Source organism: Epithele typhae (genome assembly GCF_022376455.1).
Source record: "Epithele typhae strain CBS 203.58 chromosome Unknown BXZ73scaffold_11, whole genome shotgun sequence".
Classification (NCBI taxonomy): Eukaryota; Fungi; Basidiomycota; class Agaricomycetes; order Polyporales; family Epitheliaceae; genus Epithele; species Epithele typhae.
In genome coordinates, this window is record NW_025954202.1 from 26613 (window position 1) to 42019 (window position 15407).

At 57.6% G+C, this 15407-nt stretch overlaps 3 protein-coding genes across 3 annotated transcripts; all 3 read right to left on the minus strand.

Annotated features, from left to right (window-relative positions):
* Positions 1 to 1009: 1009 nt before the first annotated feature.
* On the minus strand, positions 1010 to 2296 carry BXZ73DRAFT_75816 (uncharacterized protein; the record flags this gene model as incomplete). The annotated part of the gene is made up of 7 exons (XM_048022289.1): positions 1010 to 1084; positions 1144 to 1376; positions 1447 to 1583; positions 1797 to 1855; positions 1999 to 2019; positions 2158 to 2199; positions 2246 to 2296. 7 exons carry the CDS (start codon positions 2294 to 2296, stop codon positions 1010 to 1012), a joined length of 618 nt encoding a protein of 205 aa, XP_047879927.1.
* Positions 2297 to 4749: 2453 nt separating this feature from the next.
* BXZ73DRAFT_43646 (uncharacterized protein) lies at positions 4750 to 6257 on the minus strand (the record flags this gene model as incomplete). The annotated part of the gene is made up of 3 exons (XM_048019184.1): positions 4750 to 5304; positions 5425 to 6108; positions 6168 to 6257. Coding segments are annotated over 3 exons (1329 nt in total), but the record flags the coding sequence as incomplete, so codon positions are not given.
* A 2478-nt stretch (positions 6258 to 8735) lies between these two features.
* On the minus strand, positions 8736 to 10250 carry BXZ73DRAFT_17944 (uncharacterized protein; the record flags this gene model as incomplete). Its single annotated transcript, XM_048017557.1, has 5 exons — positions 8736 to 9314; positions 9369 to 9522; positions 9822 to 9897; positions 9947 to 10078; positions 10190 to 10250. Coding segments are annotated over 5 exons (1002 nt in total), but the record flags the coding sequence as incomplete, so codon positions are not given.
* Positions 10251 to 15407: the final 5157 nt, after the last annotated feature.

A 15407-nucleotide genomic window follows, 5' to 3' on the forward strand; every position in this document is an offset into this window, starting at 1 on the left:
ATACTTACACCGCATGTAAAGCTCTTTGTAGCCGTGAGGCGCGATGCCTGAAAAAGTCCTCCACCTGTACCGCTGGATTGGATGATCGTGTGGCACGCTGCGCCGGATCTAACTCTGTTAAGCTTCTGCCAAGTACGGAAGGGTTGAAAGTGAGCGGACCCGAACACATGGGCTACTCACTTGATATTCCTGCGAAGAGGCTTTTCAGTGTCGGTGCCATCAAGGTTTGCATCAAGTTGCGAGATTTGAAATTTGAAGACCCGCTGCGGGTACGCGTCATCGGAGTCGAGCGAACTGATTGATCTCACGCCTAAACATCACAGTCGGAGACTCAACATGTAGGAGCCATCCAAGCGCCCGCCGTCTTGATCGCACTGAGTGGAACCGGATCCAGAGCCCGTGTATTATCCTTGACATGATATCAATGCCAGACCCATGTTGTCCACTGGGTTACGCTCCTGCGTGCAGATACAAGATATTCGAAGCTGTTCGGTGTTTTGACAGATACATGCTTGGTTCCTCTGTGAAGACTGCAGCAAGCGACGGGAGCCGGAGAGACGAGAGGACATCAGACAGATGGATACGAGGGGATAATCATGAGCATAGTCATCAGTAATTCTGCAAGTGCCTGATTCTGTCTGGTTCTGCCTGAGAAAGCGAACCAGACAGAACCAGGCAAGACGGAAATTTTCAGGCAGGGTTTCGCGGGACGCTATTCCAGACCGAATCAGACATTAAAACCAGGCAACCAGTAGTTCAGACACAACCCGGAGACTGTACTCGCAGGTCGCTGTAGCTGTGCTGTTTGATTTCGACACACATCCGTTCAGAAAAACAACCGATGCAATTGCTAGTGGAATAGGACAATAACTGGGGTGTGTTTACTCGTGACGCACGCGGCGCTGACGCGCCGGTGCCCCTTGTCGTCGTCGACGTATTCGCCGAGCGATGCCAGCGCGGCCGTGTGGGCTGGTCCGACGTATGCGCAACGTACGACCCATTGAGGTACCTACCTGCGCCACTCATCCCTCATCTGCGCGCCCGCAGCGGGGCCCTCGCCCTCCTCGATCTCGGAGCGCTTGTGCTGTGTGAGCGGTGTCGCCCACAGAGACTCCGGCCACGGGGCTGCTGCTCATCGCGCACGTCTTCGTCCACAAGCTGCGGCACCACTTCCGACTCCCCTGCACCGTCGTCCTGCGTGCTGTACTTCAGGTCCGGCGCGTTGATTTGAACCGGGCCGTTCGATGCGCCTGCACGCGTTGCGTGGCGGGCACGAACGCGGGCGAACTTGCCGCAGTAGGACAACATCCGCCGCGCGAACTTGCGCAAGAAGTTGTAGGCCCGTACAGTGTGAGGTCCGGCGCGGGCTGTCGGTACTGGTTCCGGTGCCGTCGTTGTCAGTCAGCGTGGGTGCTCGAGCATGCATCGGTGATGAGAGGGACGCACTTGTCGATGGAGCCGCCGTAGAAGCACTGGGGTCGGACGCGGAGGTGATGTACAGCCGGCTGAGTGAGGCGGGGGGCTGGGACCATGCGGCACAGGAGCTCTTGCCGCCTGTGTACTTGCGCATGTCACCCAGGTATCTGTAGCAGGGTATATGAGCGGTAAAATGCATGGCTCGTCACGCACGTCCCGGTGATCACCACATGAAAGCAAGTACGTGGGCACGAGCCCAGCACTGATCCGAGCGCGGCTTGACATGCTCCACACAGCGTTCAATGTGGCATCCACAGCAACGATGTTCGCCGTGCAGAATGACCTGCTGCACGAGATGGTTGCGCGAAGGAAAAACCCACCGATTTTGGCGCATATATGCACTAAAATCGGTGGGCGCGGACCGCACGCTCTGCGCATACTAGTGATCAGCGCAAAAGAGCGCACAATACGCATGGGCGCGCTCGACGCTGATCACATCGGAGCTCCACACGTTCGACGCGGCGTTCTCGGCGACAATACACGCCCTGCTACGCAAGATAATGGCACAAAGAGCGAACTCACCGGGTTCGGCGCATACATGCGCTAGAATCTGCGGCCCCAGCTATAATCAACAATATGAAAAGGTGTTTTCATGCTATGCGCGACTTGGGACAGGGTGGGGGCGACCGAAGGGCCCGGGCTAGGCATGGGGGATGGTGAGGGAGGGTGAAAGCGACGTACCTCTCTCATTTTGGAAGACTCCAGCTCCACCAGTTCATCTTGCTGCGCGAGTATTCATGGAAGGTGAGATGGAGTCGAGATGAGTGACCCGCAGGTTACCATGGGCTGTTGACATAGCTGGCATTGTCGGAGGGGCCATTCTAGGCAGGAGAGGGCGGAGGAGGTCAGACGGTAGAAGGGAAAAGAGATGCGGCGCTGTTTGGCGCCGGCTGCCTCCACCGCTTGCGCGTACACGCGTCTAATCGCTGTTTGCCTCATACTGCTTCGTTCTCATCCCTCGTATCGCACATTTCCATGTCCACTCTCAATGGAATCACGCATCAATGCTGCAGAGATCATCGGGTCAAACCACGAATGGTGTGTCCAGTCCGTTGTCCGGTATTACGTCCGTCTGATCTGTCGTCGAGATGCCTCGCCGCCGCAGCGCTGTGAGTACATACTGGTCAAGTCCCTTTTGTGTCTCCGATGGTGTGCCGACTTTTTATTTCTCTCTTCCGAGTCTTGATCATAATTCCCCTTCGTGTGCTTTTCTAGGATGTCAGCTTGCTTTCGACCTTAATGCCATCCCTGGTGTGCTACGGCCTGCCCCGGTAAGTGTGCCGCCGAACACTTCTTCTACCACCGCTAACACCGCTGCATGTCGACCTAGTCAGAGTGCGGCGCATACATAGCCCAACCGCACGCGCACGGCGCCCAATGCCAGTGCCCTATCGACTCGTCCGCACGTAGTACGTATATGTTCACCGAGCATCCCACATCCTGCTCAGTGTGCTCTCCTCACACACGCCGCCGCACATGCACCAACTCTCAGTGGACGAGCACGTGGATGCGCAGGTCGAGCACGCTGAGCGCGTGGACACGCAGGTCGAGCACACTAAGCGCGTGGACGCGCAGGCGGAGCGTGCTGAGCGCGTCGCGCGTCCACGCCAACATCGTCATCTACGCGAGGGGGTGCCCGTGCCAGGAGGCGGATGGGCAAGAGCTCGTACGTCGGTCGCTGCAGCGCAAGGCGGCAGACGGAGAAGAACGGCCCTTCCAGGCGGGTCAACTTATCGTTCCAGGAGCCGTGCCTGCACTGTTACGCTGCGTTGTCATGGACGGGTTTGGGTACGTCCAGGCCTTCGTCGGCTCGCTTTCATCGTCCAGATTGGAGTACAAATCCCAGAGCAATAAGTCACCACCAGAGTCGTACATTTTGTCGTCTCAGTGCCTGTGGGCACTCCGCCCGTCCCGTACGACGTCATCCTCGACCCTCGATGAGCCGCTCATGATGTTCCAACTCATGCGCTTCTACGGATTTCGCTGCCAGTCTAACAGGAGGCATGCTGAGTGCCGAACAGCTCCCGGTTGGCACAGAACCCAGCCGCTGGAGCTCGCGGGTGCGTTGGTGTCAGCGGCGCAGAGCACAGGGTACAACACGAATGTGGAGGCACACAGGAGACACTTGGACTGGCGGCTGGCCAGGTACCAGGGTCACTGCGCACCCGGGCTCCGCGTGTACTATGTAGACAGCACGAGTCACTATATAAGATTTAGTTTCTCGTTGACTGACTGCCTGACTGCCCGACTGCCTGCCGGCTGCCTGAAATGCCTGGAATTTTTCGTTCAGACAGTTCAGGCAACCAGACATTTGCGTAATTACTGATGTAAACGGACGAATACGACGGCTACAGGACTGTCTACAAGGCGTGGGAATGAACTGTACAGTATGAGACGGTGGCTAGATCTCGGCTGCATGCGCACAGAGACGCCGTGAACTAACATCCTCTCCATCCCAAGCTGGACGGGGTTAACACTACAACAGGCCTTCACTGGAAGATTTATGGTACATTGATGTAGAGTTACAATATGAGTCCAGCAGTCTACCAAACAGTCCACGTCTAAGAGATCCCGTCTGTCCAAGCTGTGAATGTCGCACCCAACTCCGCTCACATCGGTCGGGCTCATCACTCCGACTCGAAGTCCAGCTGAACCAGCGCCGGACTCCGCATGAAAGATGGACGCCGAGTGCCCCCACGCCGCGTCCTCGGACCAGGCCCACCCCGCCTTGCGTCGTCCGAGGAGTCATGCAGGGTCGTCGCCGACCCCTCCCCGCCGTCCGGGGGGTCGCGCAGCGCGCGGAGGTCGTCCAGGGTCGCCTCGATGATCATGATCTTGTCCTCCCAGTTCCGGTCCGAGTCCTCCGCGCGCGCCGCTGCCGCGACGTCCGCGAGGACGTCGACGAGCGCGCCGTCCAGCGCGCCCGGGAAGCGCCGCTCGAGCGCGACGAGCCGTCGCGCGATGCGCGAGATCTGGTAGAGGAGCGTTCCCTTGGCGCGCCAGGCGGGGCTCTGGAAGAAGTGGGCGAGGTGCTCGAGCGTGGTGTGCAGGTAGGTGCGCGCGCGCGCGCTCGTCGCGCTGCTCGCCACTGTAGCGCCGAGCACGGCGGGGCTGTCGGGCTCGGGGGTTGCGCGTGCGGCTGTGGGCGGGACCCAGGTGGCGAGGGAGAGGAGGAGGTCACAGGCGTTGAGGAAGTGCTCGAAGTCGCCGTCAGCGCGGGACTTGTCCATGAACTCCACGATCGCGGCGTAATCTAGGGTTCGAGGGACGTATTCAGAACAAGGGCGCAGATGAGCGCACGCGCAGAGAGATGGACGCACCGTGGCAGCCGGTGGAGGCGTACTGCGCCGCGAGCTGGGCGTTTCGCGACAGATGCTGGTACAAGATCTGGAACGCGAGCTGCCGTACCGTCTTGTCGTCGTCGTCGAGAAGACCGATGAGCACGCGGCAGACGTGTGGGTACGTCATCGGGAGCGCGCGGATGAGCAACGGCTCGAGCGTCTGGAGCACGCTCAGCGTCAGGTGCTGGTCGACGGCCGTGTCCGATTCCTCGTGCAGCTTCTGTAGGATGTCGAGCGTGATGTCCGTGAGCACGACCGCGGATTCGAGCCGCGCGTGGTTGTCGAAGTAGACGACGCCGCTCGCCGCGACGTGGTCGGCGCGATGGGACATGATGTTCGCGTAGCAGTCCGCCGCGGCCTTCGCCGGCATCGCGCACAGACAGGGTCGGATCACGTCCCTCAGAAAGGTGTCGTCGAGGAAAGTGATGTCGGCGCCGATGAGGAGGTGCTGGTCGAGAAGGGAGCCCTTGGATTCGACCATGATGCGCTCGCGCGCTTTCCAGGAGAAGGTGGTGGGCTTGTGCGCGAAGCGGCGGATGCCACGGATGAACTTCTTGGCGACGCGTGCGCGGAAGCGGGGGAAGGAGCCCTCCTTGGTTGAGCTGACCTTGAGTTGGCGCGAGGCGTACATCTCCAGCGAGCGTGCGATGCTGCGGACTGGCCTCTTGAATGCCTGGACAACAACGAATACACCCCATGCCTGAGGGGACTGGTAGGGGCAGTCGGAGATGAAGGTAGGGAGGATGGCAGTAACAAACAAGAATGCCAGGAGCAAGACAATAAGAGTGCTCGCAGCGATGGTGATCTGTTTGTTGAGCTGCGAGAGGAAGAGAATGAGCCCCAGGAGGAAGAGGACAACGGCGCTTTGGAGGAGGACAGGCAGGAGCATCATCAGCTCTGCTACCCGCCACTTCTTGAGGCTGTCGTAGCGGAACTGCCGGATGCGCGCGATTTCGGGGGAGACGCTGGCGATGCCTGACGTGTACTGGTTCAGCCATTGCTTGATGAGGATGCTAATCGACGCCGCCGCAAGACTACAAATGAGGCTGCAGAACCAGAGTGCGTTGATTACCACCGCAAACGAGCCAGCCCAGTTGTTGTTGCCGCCGCTACCGGTGTTGCCTGAGGAGAGGACTTCAGAAATCAGACCATTCGTCTGCGCCATGTTTATCGCTATTAGCCGAAGGAGCTCGTTGGTTGACGATGTGGAACTGGAGGTGTCGTCGTCTGGCAGCAGCATCTGGTACGCTTCAACGTTAAAAGCCGTCAAGATAGCTGAAAACAGACCAGCCTGTTGCCGTAGCAGGAAAGTCAAAACGCAGATCAAGCAAGACGAGATATGTTACGCACGAAAACCAAGTGGGTGTCAATCTCCTCCTTCCAGCCCTGCACCATCGCTTCGTCGTGGTCCTTCATCGCAGTAGCACAGTCCATCCAGGCCGTGGCCGCCAGCGCAGTGCGGCTAGAAGGGGCACCAGAGGAGACAATAGATACAGGGTTGTCCGCGACCTAAAGGGAGGGGAAGCGTGTTGGTGTGCGTGCTGCTCCATGCGTACACAATAATATCACGCACCTGTGACGTTATAGGGATCTCACCCAGTTCCCCATCACGATCGTATCGCAGATTTGGAAGAGGCTGGTACACGTACTAGTCAGATCCACATGGCAGCGGTCACATGCATGCAAACGAGCAGTGGACCAACGTTACTCACCTCCATGTCGCGTGACCTCCGGGCTTCCTGCCTCCGCGGCCATCTCGACGACTGCGTGCGCTTCATGGCTGAGCCCTGCCGTCGGAAGGCGAGCATGGTGCGGGGCGCGTAGGCGATGCGTGGGGTGGTGGTGGTGGTGGTGGTGGTGGTGGTGTGGGGATACCGGAGGGAAGGCGAGTGGGTGAAGAATGGGCTTTAACTGAGCCCGCTGTCTGCACTGGCTGCCCCGCGTTTTGCAATGTTGAGCTGTCACTGCCATCCGCCCGGATTGGCATGGGGTGATAAGCCAGTCACGAAGCGTCCAGGCCTCCGCTCTCACAGCCGTCTTCGGAGGCGAGTTGGCGCTGAGAAAGATGGTGAGCGAGCTGCTGAGTGGGTGTATGGACGAACGTGCGTGATGAGCCAGCGCTATGGGCGCTTCCCTGGCTCTTGCGCTCTGCGATCAGAGGTCGTAGACAGTTGCGTGCCTGAAACAAGACCAGCCGGGAAACGACATTTACGGAGGCTTGAAACGAAGCTGAAGCAGAGACAGACAGGACTTTGCTTTCGGTGGTAAGGAGGGATGGCCCTTTCAGAGTGGATAAGTAATGGATTCGCTCGAGTCCACCAGATGCTACACGTTACAAGACCTCAGATATTCTACTTCAGATATGACTTTGTACTCAACTTCTACACTCGGCATAGTCTGTTCGATGACGTAACCCACGGGAGACAGATGCAAGTGACACAAGCACCGCATTAATTATCGCAGCTCCGTCTTGTGTCCGTTGGTGGCAGGGCCGGGGCACAGGCTCTGGACGACCACAAAGGCAACTCCTGCTATCAGTTCTCAGCCAGGGCTCGGCGACACAGCACGGCGGGCGGAGCTCACCACGAAACAGGTCTTCTTCAGCTTCAATCATACCCCTTGCGGTGTCCATTGGAGAAGTGGTTCTGCAGCCGGCTTCCGCCCTCCTCTCCATCCTTCGGGCCGCGGGAGCGACTGCGGACGCTGTACCGCCAGTCGTGATGGTCGCGTCCGCGGTCCCGAATCCCGATCGCGCATCCTGCGAATGGATCCCTCCAGGATGTCGTCCGGCTCGCGCTTGATGACTCGATCAACATCGCTGCAGGCGTAGCGTTCTCTCCCTCTGTCGACCCGCTCTGGTTCTCGGTCCCAGTTTCGTACGCGATCGAAGCCCCACCCGAGGCGTCGGTCCAGTGCTCGCGGTGCCGTAGGGGGAGGCCGAGACGATGCTTCTGGAGGCGACAGGGGGATAAACAGCGGCTGACGATGTCGCTCGATCGGGCTGAGAGAGGTAGCGCCTGCATGAGATCGGTTTGGGAACGTAGGAGAAACCGTAAAGGGAGGAAGCGGAGGTAGCGGAGAGAGCGGTCCGGAGGGGCTCGTGATGTGTGCGTTCGCAAACTTCGTGTACAGTTGCTGAACCTTGTTGATAGCTTCTTGGTTGACATTGGGACGGGCAGGGGACGCGGGAGAGAGAGGTATGAAGCTGGGGGTTGAGTGGCTCGAAGCGGTTGCGTCGTCGTTGTCCGTAGTTGCTCTGTGGTTCCCCTAAGAAGATTCAGCTGTAGTGAGTCGAGACGGGCATGAAACTGATTCGAATACGCACCCATCGGGATCCAGATGCCGTATCGACCGGCCTGTACCGATAAGTGTGCGATCAGCCTGGAGGCGCTGTCTCGAAAGTATCAAGCAAACTCACATGGCGTCCACGGCTTCAGTCTTTGGTCCAGCTTGTGCCGGAAGTAATAATGGTGACGGAACAGGCATATCACCTTCGACATCACCTTGCGTCATCGCAGGGCTGGGAGAGGGTACGGAGATTGTGGAGTCCGGCACACGCGAGGTGCGCGTTGTATCCTCATCCACGTCACTCGGCGATTCTGCTGCCTCTACCAGGGCCTTGGAGGCAGGCTTTCTAGCCTTCTTAGGCTGCTGGGTGACGGGTGTCGCGACTTTCTCCGACTTCACGCGCTTGCTCGAGACATCCTGCACGGTCGCTCTCCGCTTTGGTGGATGAGCCGAGTCGTCGGAGCTGACTGGATCAGCCACCTTCTTCCGTTTTCCCTTGTTCTTACCTTCCTTGGGGGTTGCGGTGCGCTGGTCGTCAACTGGCTCAATGTTCTGGTGCGACGAAGTTTGCCTGATAGCGAACGAGGCAGGTGTACCTGATGTCGTACAGGTGGTCTTCATGTTGTCCTCGATAAAGTCGAACATCGCCCGGGAAACCTTGCTGTTCTGCCGCACGGCCGTGAATTTCTGCCGCACATGCACTCGCATCTTCCAGATCGTCTGCGAGATCTGAACGAGGGAGTGGGTGTCCTTGCAGAGATGGATGAGCACGCCGATCATCGTGAACTCGATGGGAGACACGCGCGACGGCTTGCTGAACGCCATGTTATACTTCTTGCTCTTGACGAGTCGGACGAAGACTGTGAATGTCTCTAGAATCCCCTTGCGAAGCTGGTGCGTGACGTTGTCGTCCTGTTGAAGCCAGTTGATGAGCTGTACCGTCGTGGGGAATGTGGGCCTCGGATAGTGCTCGATCAGGTAGATGACGCTGGCGAGACAGCGGAAGTCTGACCCGCGATCCATACCCCAATCTAGGTCTTTCCCAAACCCATCTTCACCGAGAATGAGCGAATGCACTTCACGGATAAGAGAGGGCCGCGGTCCGGCTAGTGCCTGCATACGCTCTAGGTGCATTATGAGTGGCGCAGGCCGGGCGCGTGAGGTGGGGGGCGTACCAGCCAGCGTTAAAGCCATTCCAAGTTGAACGCGCTAGAAAACGCCGAATGAGCAGCTGGAAAGGAGGTCGCGCAAAGCCGTAAGTACCTGGAAGATTTCTCTCTCTTGATCGTTTGTGAGCCCCTCATACTCGATGCACGGCACCTGCTTGTTGAAGAAGACCTGGGTTAGGTACTTCGGGAGACGTTTAGCGCCCTTGTCGAGCTTCGCTTCGTAACGGAAGTAGCTTTTCCCTGTTCCACTTCAGGCGGATCAGCAATCCACTGTCAATCCATGGGGACCTCAAGCGTTTACCTGTCAATCCATGGGGACCTCAAGCGTTTACCTGTCCTTGTCTGAGAGGGAGATTGTGAGCGATTCGTGGGTGCAGTGAGAGTCGATCGGACGGCACTTACGAGGTATCTGGGAGAAACCCACTATATGTTACCAAACGGTATCCGTATCGCCAGGAAGGATACTCACCAGCCCGTCCAAGAACCTTCGAACGAGAATTTCATCTCTGTCAGCGATATCACGAAGGAACAACCTGTGCAGGCTCACAGCTTTATCGAAGTCAGTCTTTGCTTGCCATCTATGCAAGCGCGAGTTTGAGTACCGTCGGGATTGGTCGTGACAGCTGTGCTCTTTTAAGTGACGAAACCCCACGAAGTAGGTTGTTTGCGTACCGAAAACAAGTGGGGGAATGTAGAAGTTCCTCAGTAATGAGTCGATCAGGCCGCACTGTTGCTTTCTTGTCCAAACGACGTCTAAACAATAGTATGAGGACCGTGGGATGAGTGCTCGAGAAGCTCGGTTGCCTTGCCTCGCTGATAGTCAGGATCAAGATCAATCATGCCGTCGTCTATCTGATCTGTACCAGGCGTTGACTCATGAGGCGTGAGCGGTCTGAGTGACTCGCGAGCACGTACCGTAGAGGCTCTTCGTCGTATACGTTGTCAAACGATAGTTCACAAGCTGGTTCTCGACCTGCGACCGTGCAATGAGTTTGAATGTGTTGTATAACCTCAAAAACACTCACCTTGTATTCATTTTCAGCCTCCTTTGCCCTTTTCTTCTTCTTGACTGTTGGGACAAGTTTGGGTTTGATGGGGCTATTGGGCTTGTAGTCTGAATCCGACCCCGCCGAGTCCGAGTCGTCTGACGAAGACTCGCCGAAGTCAGTTAGACCTTCCATCCACCAGTCATCGTCAACCATTGCAGCGGGGTCTACGTGCGGGTGCATGGTGGCTCGGAGACAAGGAAGGGCGTTGTGTGTCCTCATCATTCGAAGCTGGCAGGTCCTACCCACAAAAGGCTTTGCGTAGTTACGGTCCGACACCCGCGGTATAGCACGTCACGCAGATTGGGTCGGAGTTTTAAATCACGTGGCTGGTCGACGCGACGCGACGCGACGCGCCACCAACGCGTTCTTGGTCTTTTCTCTCCCCCCGCGATGTACATCCAAGAGCTGATCCTGGATGGTATGCACTGCTACCCCTTTGTTTCTCCCCTGCTCAATGCCTCTCAGGCTTCAAGTCCTACCCCGTTCGGACGACTATAAGCGGCTGGGACCCGTCTTTTAATGCCATCACCGGTCTCAATGGCTCGGGCAAGTCTAACATCCTGGATGCCATTTGCTTTGTGCTTGGTCTCACAAACATGACGTCGGTGAGTCATTCTCTGTAAATATGTTGGGATAAGTCTATGCTCCGAGGCAGCTCATGGCGGGTATTCCACAGATGCGCGCGCAAAACCAACAAGACCTCATCTACAAGCGCGGTCAAGCAGGCATCACCCGAGCCAGCGTAACCATCGTCTTCGACAATTCCGACCGCGAAAAAAGCCCGGTGGCCATGGATCACCTCCCTCAGATCACAGTCACTCGACAGGTACGTGAGCCCATGTTTGCGCACCGCGGGGGTGACCTCACGCGTGTTCTGTGCAGATTGCGATCCCCAACCTCTCAAAGTACCTCCTCAACGGCCACAAGTCCTCGCAGCAAGACATCCAAACGCTCTTCCAGGGCGTGCAGCTGAACATCAACAACCCCAACTTCCTGATCATGCAGGGGCGGATCACCAAGGTACGTCGCCTTGCGCTGCTGTAGTGTCGCCACGGAAGCCCAGCCGGCTGCTGCAGGTGCTCAATATGCGCCCCGCGGAGATTCTGGGCATGATTGAAGAGGCGTCCGGCACGCGCATGTTCGAGGAGAAGAAGAATAAAGCTATACGCGACATTTCGAAGAAGGAGAAGAAGGTGCAGGAGCTCGAGGCAATCCTCGGGGAGGAGATCACGCCGAAGATCAACAAGGCGCGACTCGAGAAACGGGAGTACATCGAGTGGCAGAAGGGATGCGCAGAGCTCGAGAAGGTCGGCAGACTCTTGCGAGCGTTGGAGTGGACGAACGCGAACGCGAACGCGGCGCGCGCTGCAAAGGATATCGCGGCTGGTCAAGAGGCCTTGAAGTCGATGGAAAAGCAGAAGCGCAGCTACGAGAAAGAGATCAAGGCGGCCGAGGCGGAGGTGGTGGAGGTCCAGAAGCAGAAGGACAAGGAGCTGAAGAAGGGTGGCAAGGTCACGAAGTTAGAGGAGGACGCGGCCAAGCTCGGGAGGGCTGTCGAGAAGATCAAGGCTGGTATCGAGAGCTTGACTTCGACGATTAGCGACGAGGAGACGAGGACTGGCGCGCTCAAGAGCTCTTTGACGCAGGTGAGTCCGACTTCCAGGACGAGCGAGCATGCTCTGATCTTCTCTAGCTCAACAAATCCTTAGAAGACAAGCGCAAGCAGTTGGAAGTGTTGACAGCCGCCGACGCGAAGCTAAGGGCGGAGCACGATGCGATGGAGAAGAAGTACAAAGCGTCCGAAGAGTTGCTCCAGACGTTGCTCACAGGGTTGTCTTCAAACATGGACGGCCAGACCGGCGGGGGCTACCTTGGCCAAATTGCCGACGCAAGATCTCGCTCCACGCAGGCGAATACCGAAGCGGAGCAGGCGAAGATGAAGGCGAAGATGACAGAAACCACATTGCAGGACCTGAAGAAGCGCTGGAAGGCCGTCGAGCAGGAGGCTCAAAACGGTGCGCGCAATCTGGAGAATACGCGGAAGGCGCTGGAAGGGCTGCGACAGAGGATGGCGGGACTGGGCTGGGACGCCGAGAAGGAAGAGGCGCATGAGAGGGCCCTGCGGGAGGCCAGGGACGATGTTCGCAAGTTCACCGAGGTGCGTAATGAACTATCTCGTCATTCATGCGATCTGAGTCTCCATCGTTAGACTCGTAACCATGCACGGCGAGGCATTGAGAACGTGGACTTTGAGTATGACTTGCCTTATGCGGCGTTCGACCGCAACAAGGTGAAGGGCACCGTCGCAAAGCTGGTCTCCGTGGAGGAGGTCAACTACAAAGCCGCAACCGCCCTCGAGATCACTGCCGGCGGCCGGCTGTACAACGTCGTCGTCGAGACGGACGATGTCGGCAAGCAGCTCCTCCAGAAGGGCAACCTGAAGCGGCGCGTCACCCTCATCCCTCTGAACCGGATCGAGAGCTTCGTAGTTTCTCAGCAAGTGAGTCATCTCATACTTGTTCTTCCGTTTGCGGCTGATGCGCCTGCTCAGAAAATCGACGCAGCGACGCGCCTCTCCGGTGGCAAGGCCCGGCTCGCGCTTTCGCTCGTTGGGTACTCGCACGAGCTCGCAAAAGCCATGGGGTACGTCTTCGGCAACACGTTCGTCTGCGAGGACGCGGAGACCGCAAAGAAGATCACCTTCTCCCGCGACATCGGCGTCAAGTCCGTCACGCTTCAAGGCGACGTGTACGACCCGTCGGGCACGCTCAGCGGTGGGTCGGCACCAAAGGGCTCCGGCATGCTCATCCAAGTCCAAGCGCTTCTCGACGCGGAGGGCAACATGCAGCAAGCAATGCAGCGGCTCGAAGCGCTCGAGCGGAACGAGCAGCGGGTGCGTGGAGTCCGCGACCAGTGGCGCGCGGCGTCGAGGGAGCTGAGCATGAAGGAGCGCGAGCTCGCGCTGCTCGAGCAGCAAGTCGGGGACAGCATGGCGTCGAGGGTGCGTTGCCTGGTGGTCTTTGTTCACCGGCGTCGGGAGCTCACAGGGGCTGTCAGGTCGAACAAGACGTCAAGAAGGCGGAAGCCGAGCTCGCCCAGTGGAACGAGGCCATCAAGGCCGCGAAGCAGAAGCATCTGGAGGCGGAGGCAGATATCAAGAAATATGAGAAGGACATGAAGGAGTTCAAGAACAACAAGGAGGGCAAGACGGAGGAGCTGAGGGCAAGTCTCGCCCAGGGGATACTCGCCCGGCTCTGCGCTTAACTTCATGCCACAGAAACAAATCCAAACAGAGAGGGCCGCCTTCGAGAAGTACTCCAAGGAGGTGACGGACTCGCAGAAGAAGCTCGGCTTGGCGACCCACGAGACAAGTTTGTCATCTAAATTCCACCAGGTTGCTCGCTCTTCCTGACGGGCTCCTTGTCCCTAGAACGTTGTGGGGACGACATCGTAGAGGCTGAGAAGGGGCTTCAAGACGCAGCCGCCAGCATCCAGAAGACGAAGAAAGATATTGAAAAGGAGCAAGAACATCTGCGGCAGCAGGAGGTAAAGTTCTACGCTCGGTTGTTAAACCGACTCGCTCATTCTCTATCTAGGCAGCTCACGCCGAGGCCGAGAGGAAACTCCAGGAGGAGCGTGCGACCCTCAACCGCTACGATGACGAGATCAACGCTCTTGAGGACACCATCAAGCGCAAGAAGTCGTCTGTCTCGGACAAAGAATTGGAGATCAAGAAGCAAGAGCATACCATCAGTACGTTGACTAAGGAGAAGGACAACGCGGAGAAGACGGTCGCCTCGCTTGAGAAGCAGTACGATTGGATCGAGGATGAGAAGGAGTGAGTGTGCACGCTCGCCTCACCGAGCTCAGACAGCTGATGTCATGCAGCAAATTCGGTAAACGTGGGACGGTGTTCAGCTTCGAAGGTATCGAGATCGATGTTTTGCGCACCAAAGCCAGTCAATTGGAAGCGAAGCAGAACACGACGAAGAAGAAGATCAACCCAAAGGCGATGCATCAGCTTGAGTCGTACGTGCTGCTCACTTTCGAGTACGGCGAGGTGTTCACTGGACGGACAGACAAGAGAAGAGCGAGGCCGAGATCAAGCGCATGATCACTAGCGTCAACAAAGACAAGCAGAAGATCTTCGATACAATCGAAGAGCTGGACCAATCGAAACGCGAAGCGGTCGAGAAGACCTGGAAAAAGGTGAACGAGTACGTATACACCTCGTTGAGTGTTATCGAGAGGCTGACATCGCACATACAGCGACTTCGGTTCTATCTTCGGCGAGCTCCTGCCGGGGAACTTCGCGAAACTTCAGCCACCAGACGGTCAAGACATGATGGCGGGTCTCGAAGTGAAAGTGCGGCTCGGCACCGTCTGGAAGCAGAGTTTGACGGAGCTCAGCGGTGGCCAACGGTACACCTGCCCCGCGTTTTTCCCGCCGCTCTCCCTCGCTCACTGCCGTTCTGTCCACAGGTCGCTGATCGCACTCTCGTTGATCATGTCGCTCCTTCAGTACAAGCCCGCGCCGATGTACATCCTGGACGAGATCGACGCCGCGCTGGACCTGTCGCACACGCAGCACATCGGCCAGCTCTTCCGGAACCGGTTCAAGGGCTCGCAGTTCATCGTCGTCTCGCTCAAGGAGGGTCTGTTCACGAACGCGAACGTGCTCTTCCGCACCCGCTTCCGCGACGGCACGTCCATTGTCGAGCGCACCGCGACTCGGTCAGGGGGTGGGCGCGGACGCGACGACGAGGAGAACGTACCACCTGCGGGACGGTCACGGAGGTAGTCTCGCAGGGTGTTATGGGTCCGGACTCGATCTCGGCTGTATGCTTTCATTCGATGGTTGTGCTCGAGGGTATTTTGTATGTTGTATACCACATGTACTCGTATCATAGAAGCTTTATAACTTTCCACAACCTCATTTTGCCTCAGAGGTTGAGACCTGTGCATGACATGGTTCGTCACCACTGTATCCAGCTGAGCGCGAATGCACTCTTGGGTGAGAGATGCAATTTCGTCCGCGACCAGGATCTTCATCTTTTGCATATGTACCACAGCGCAATACTTTC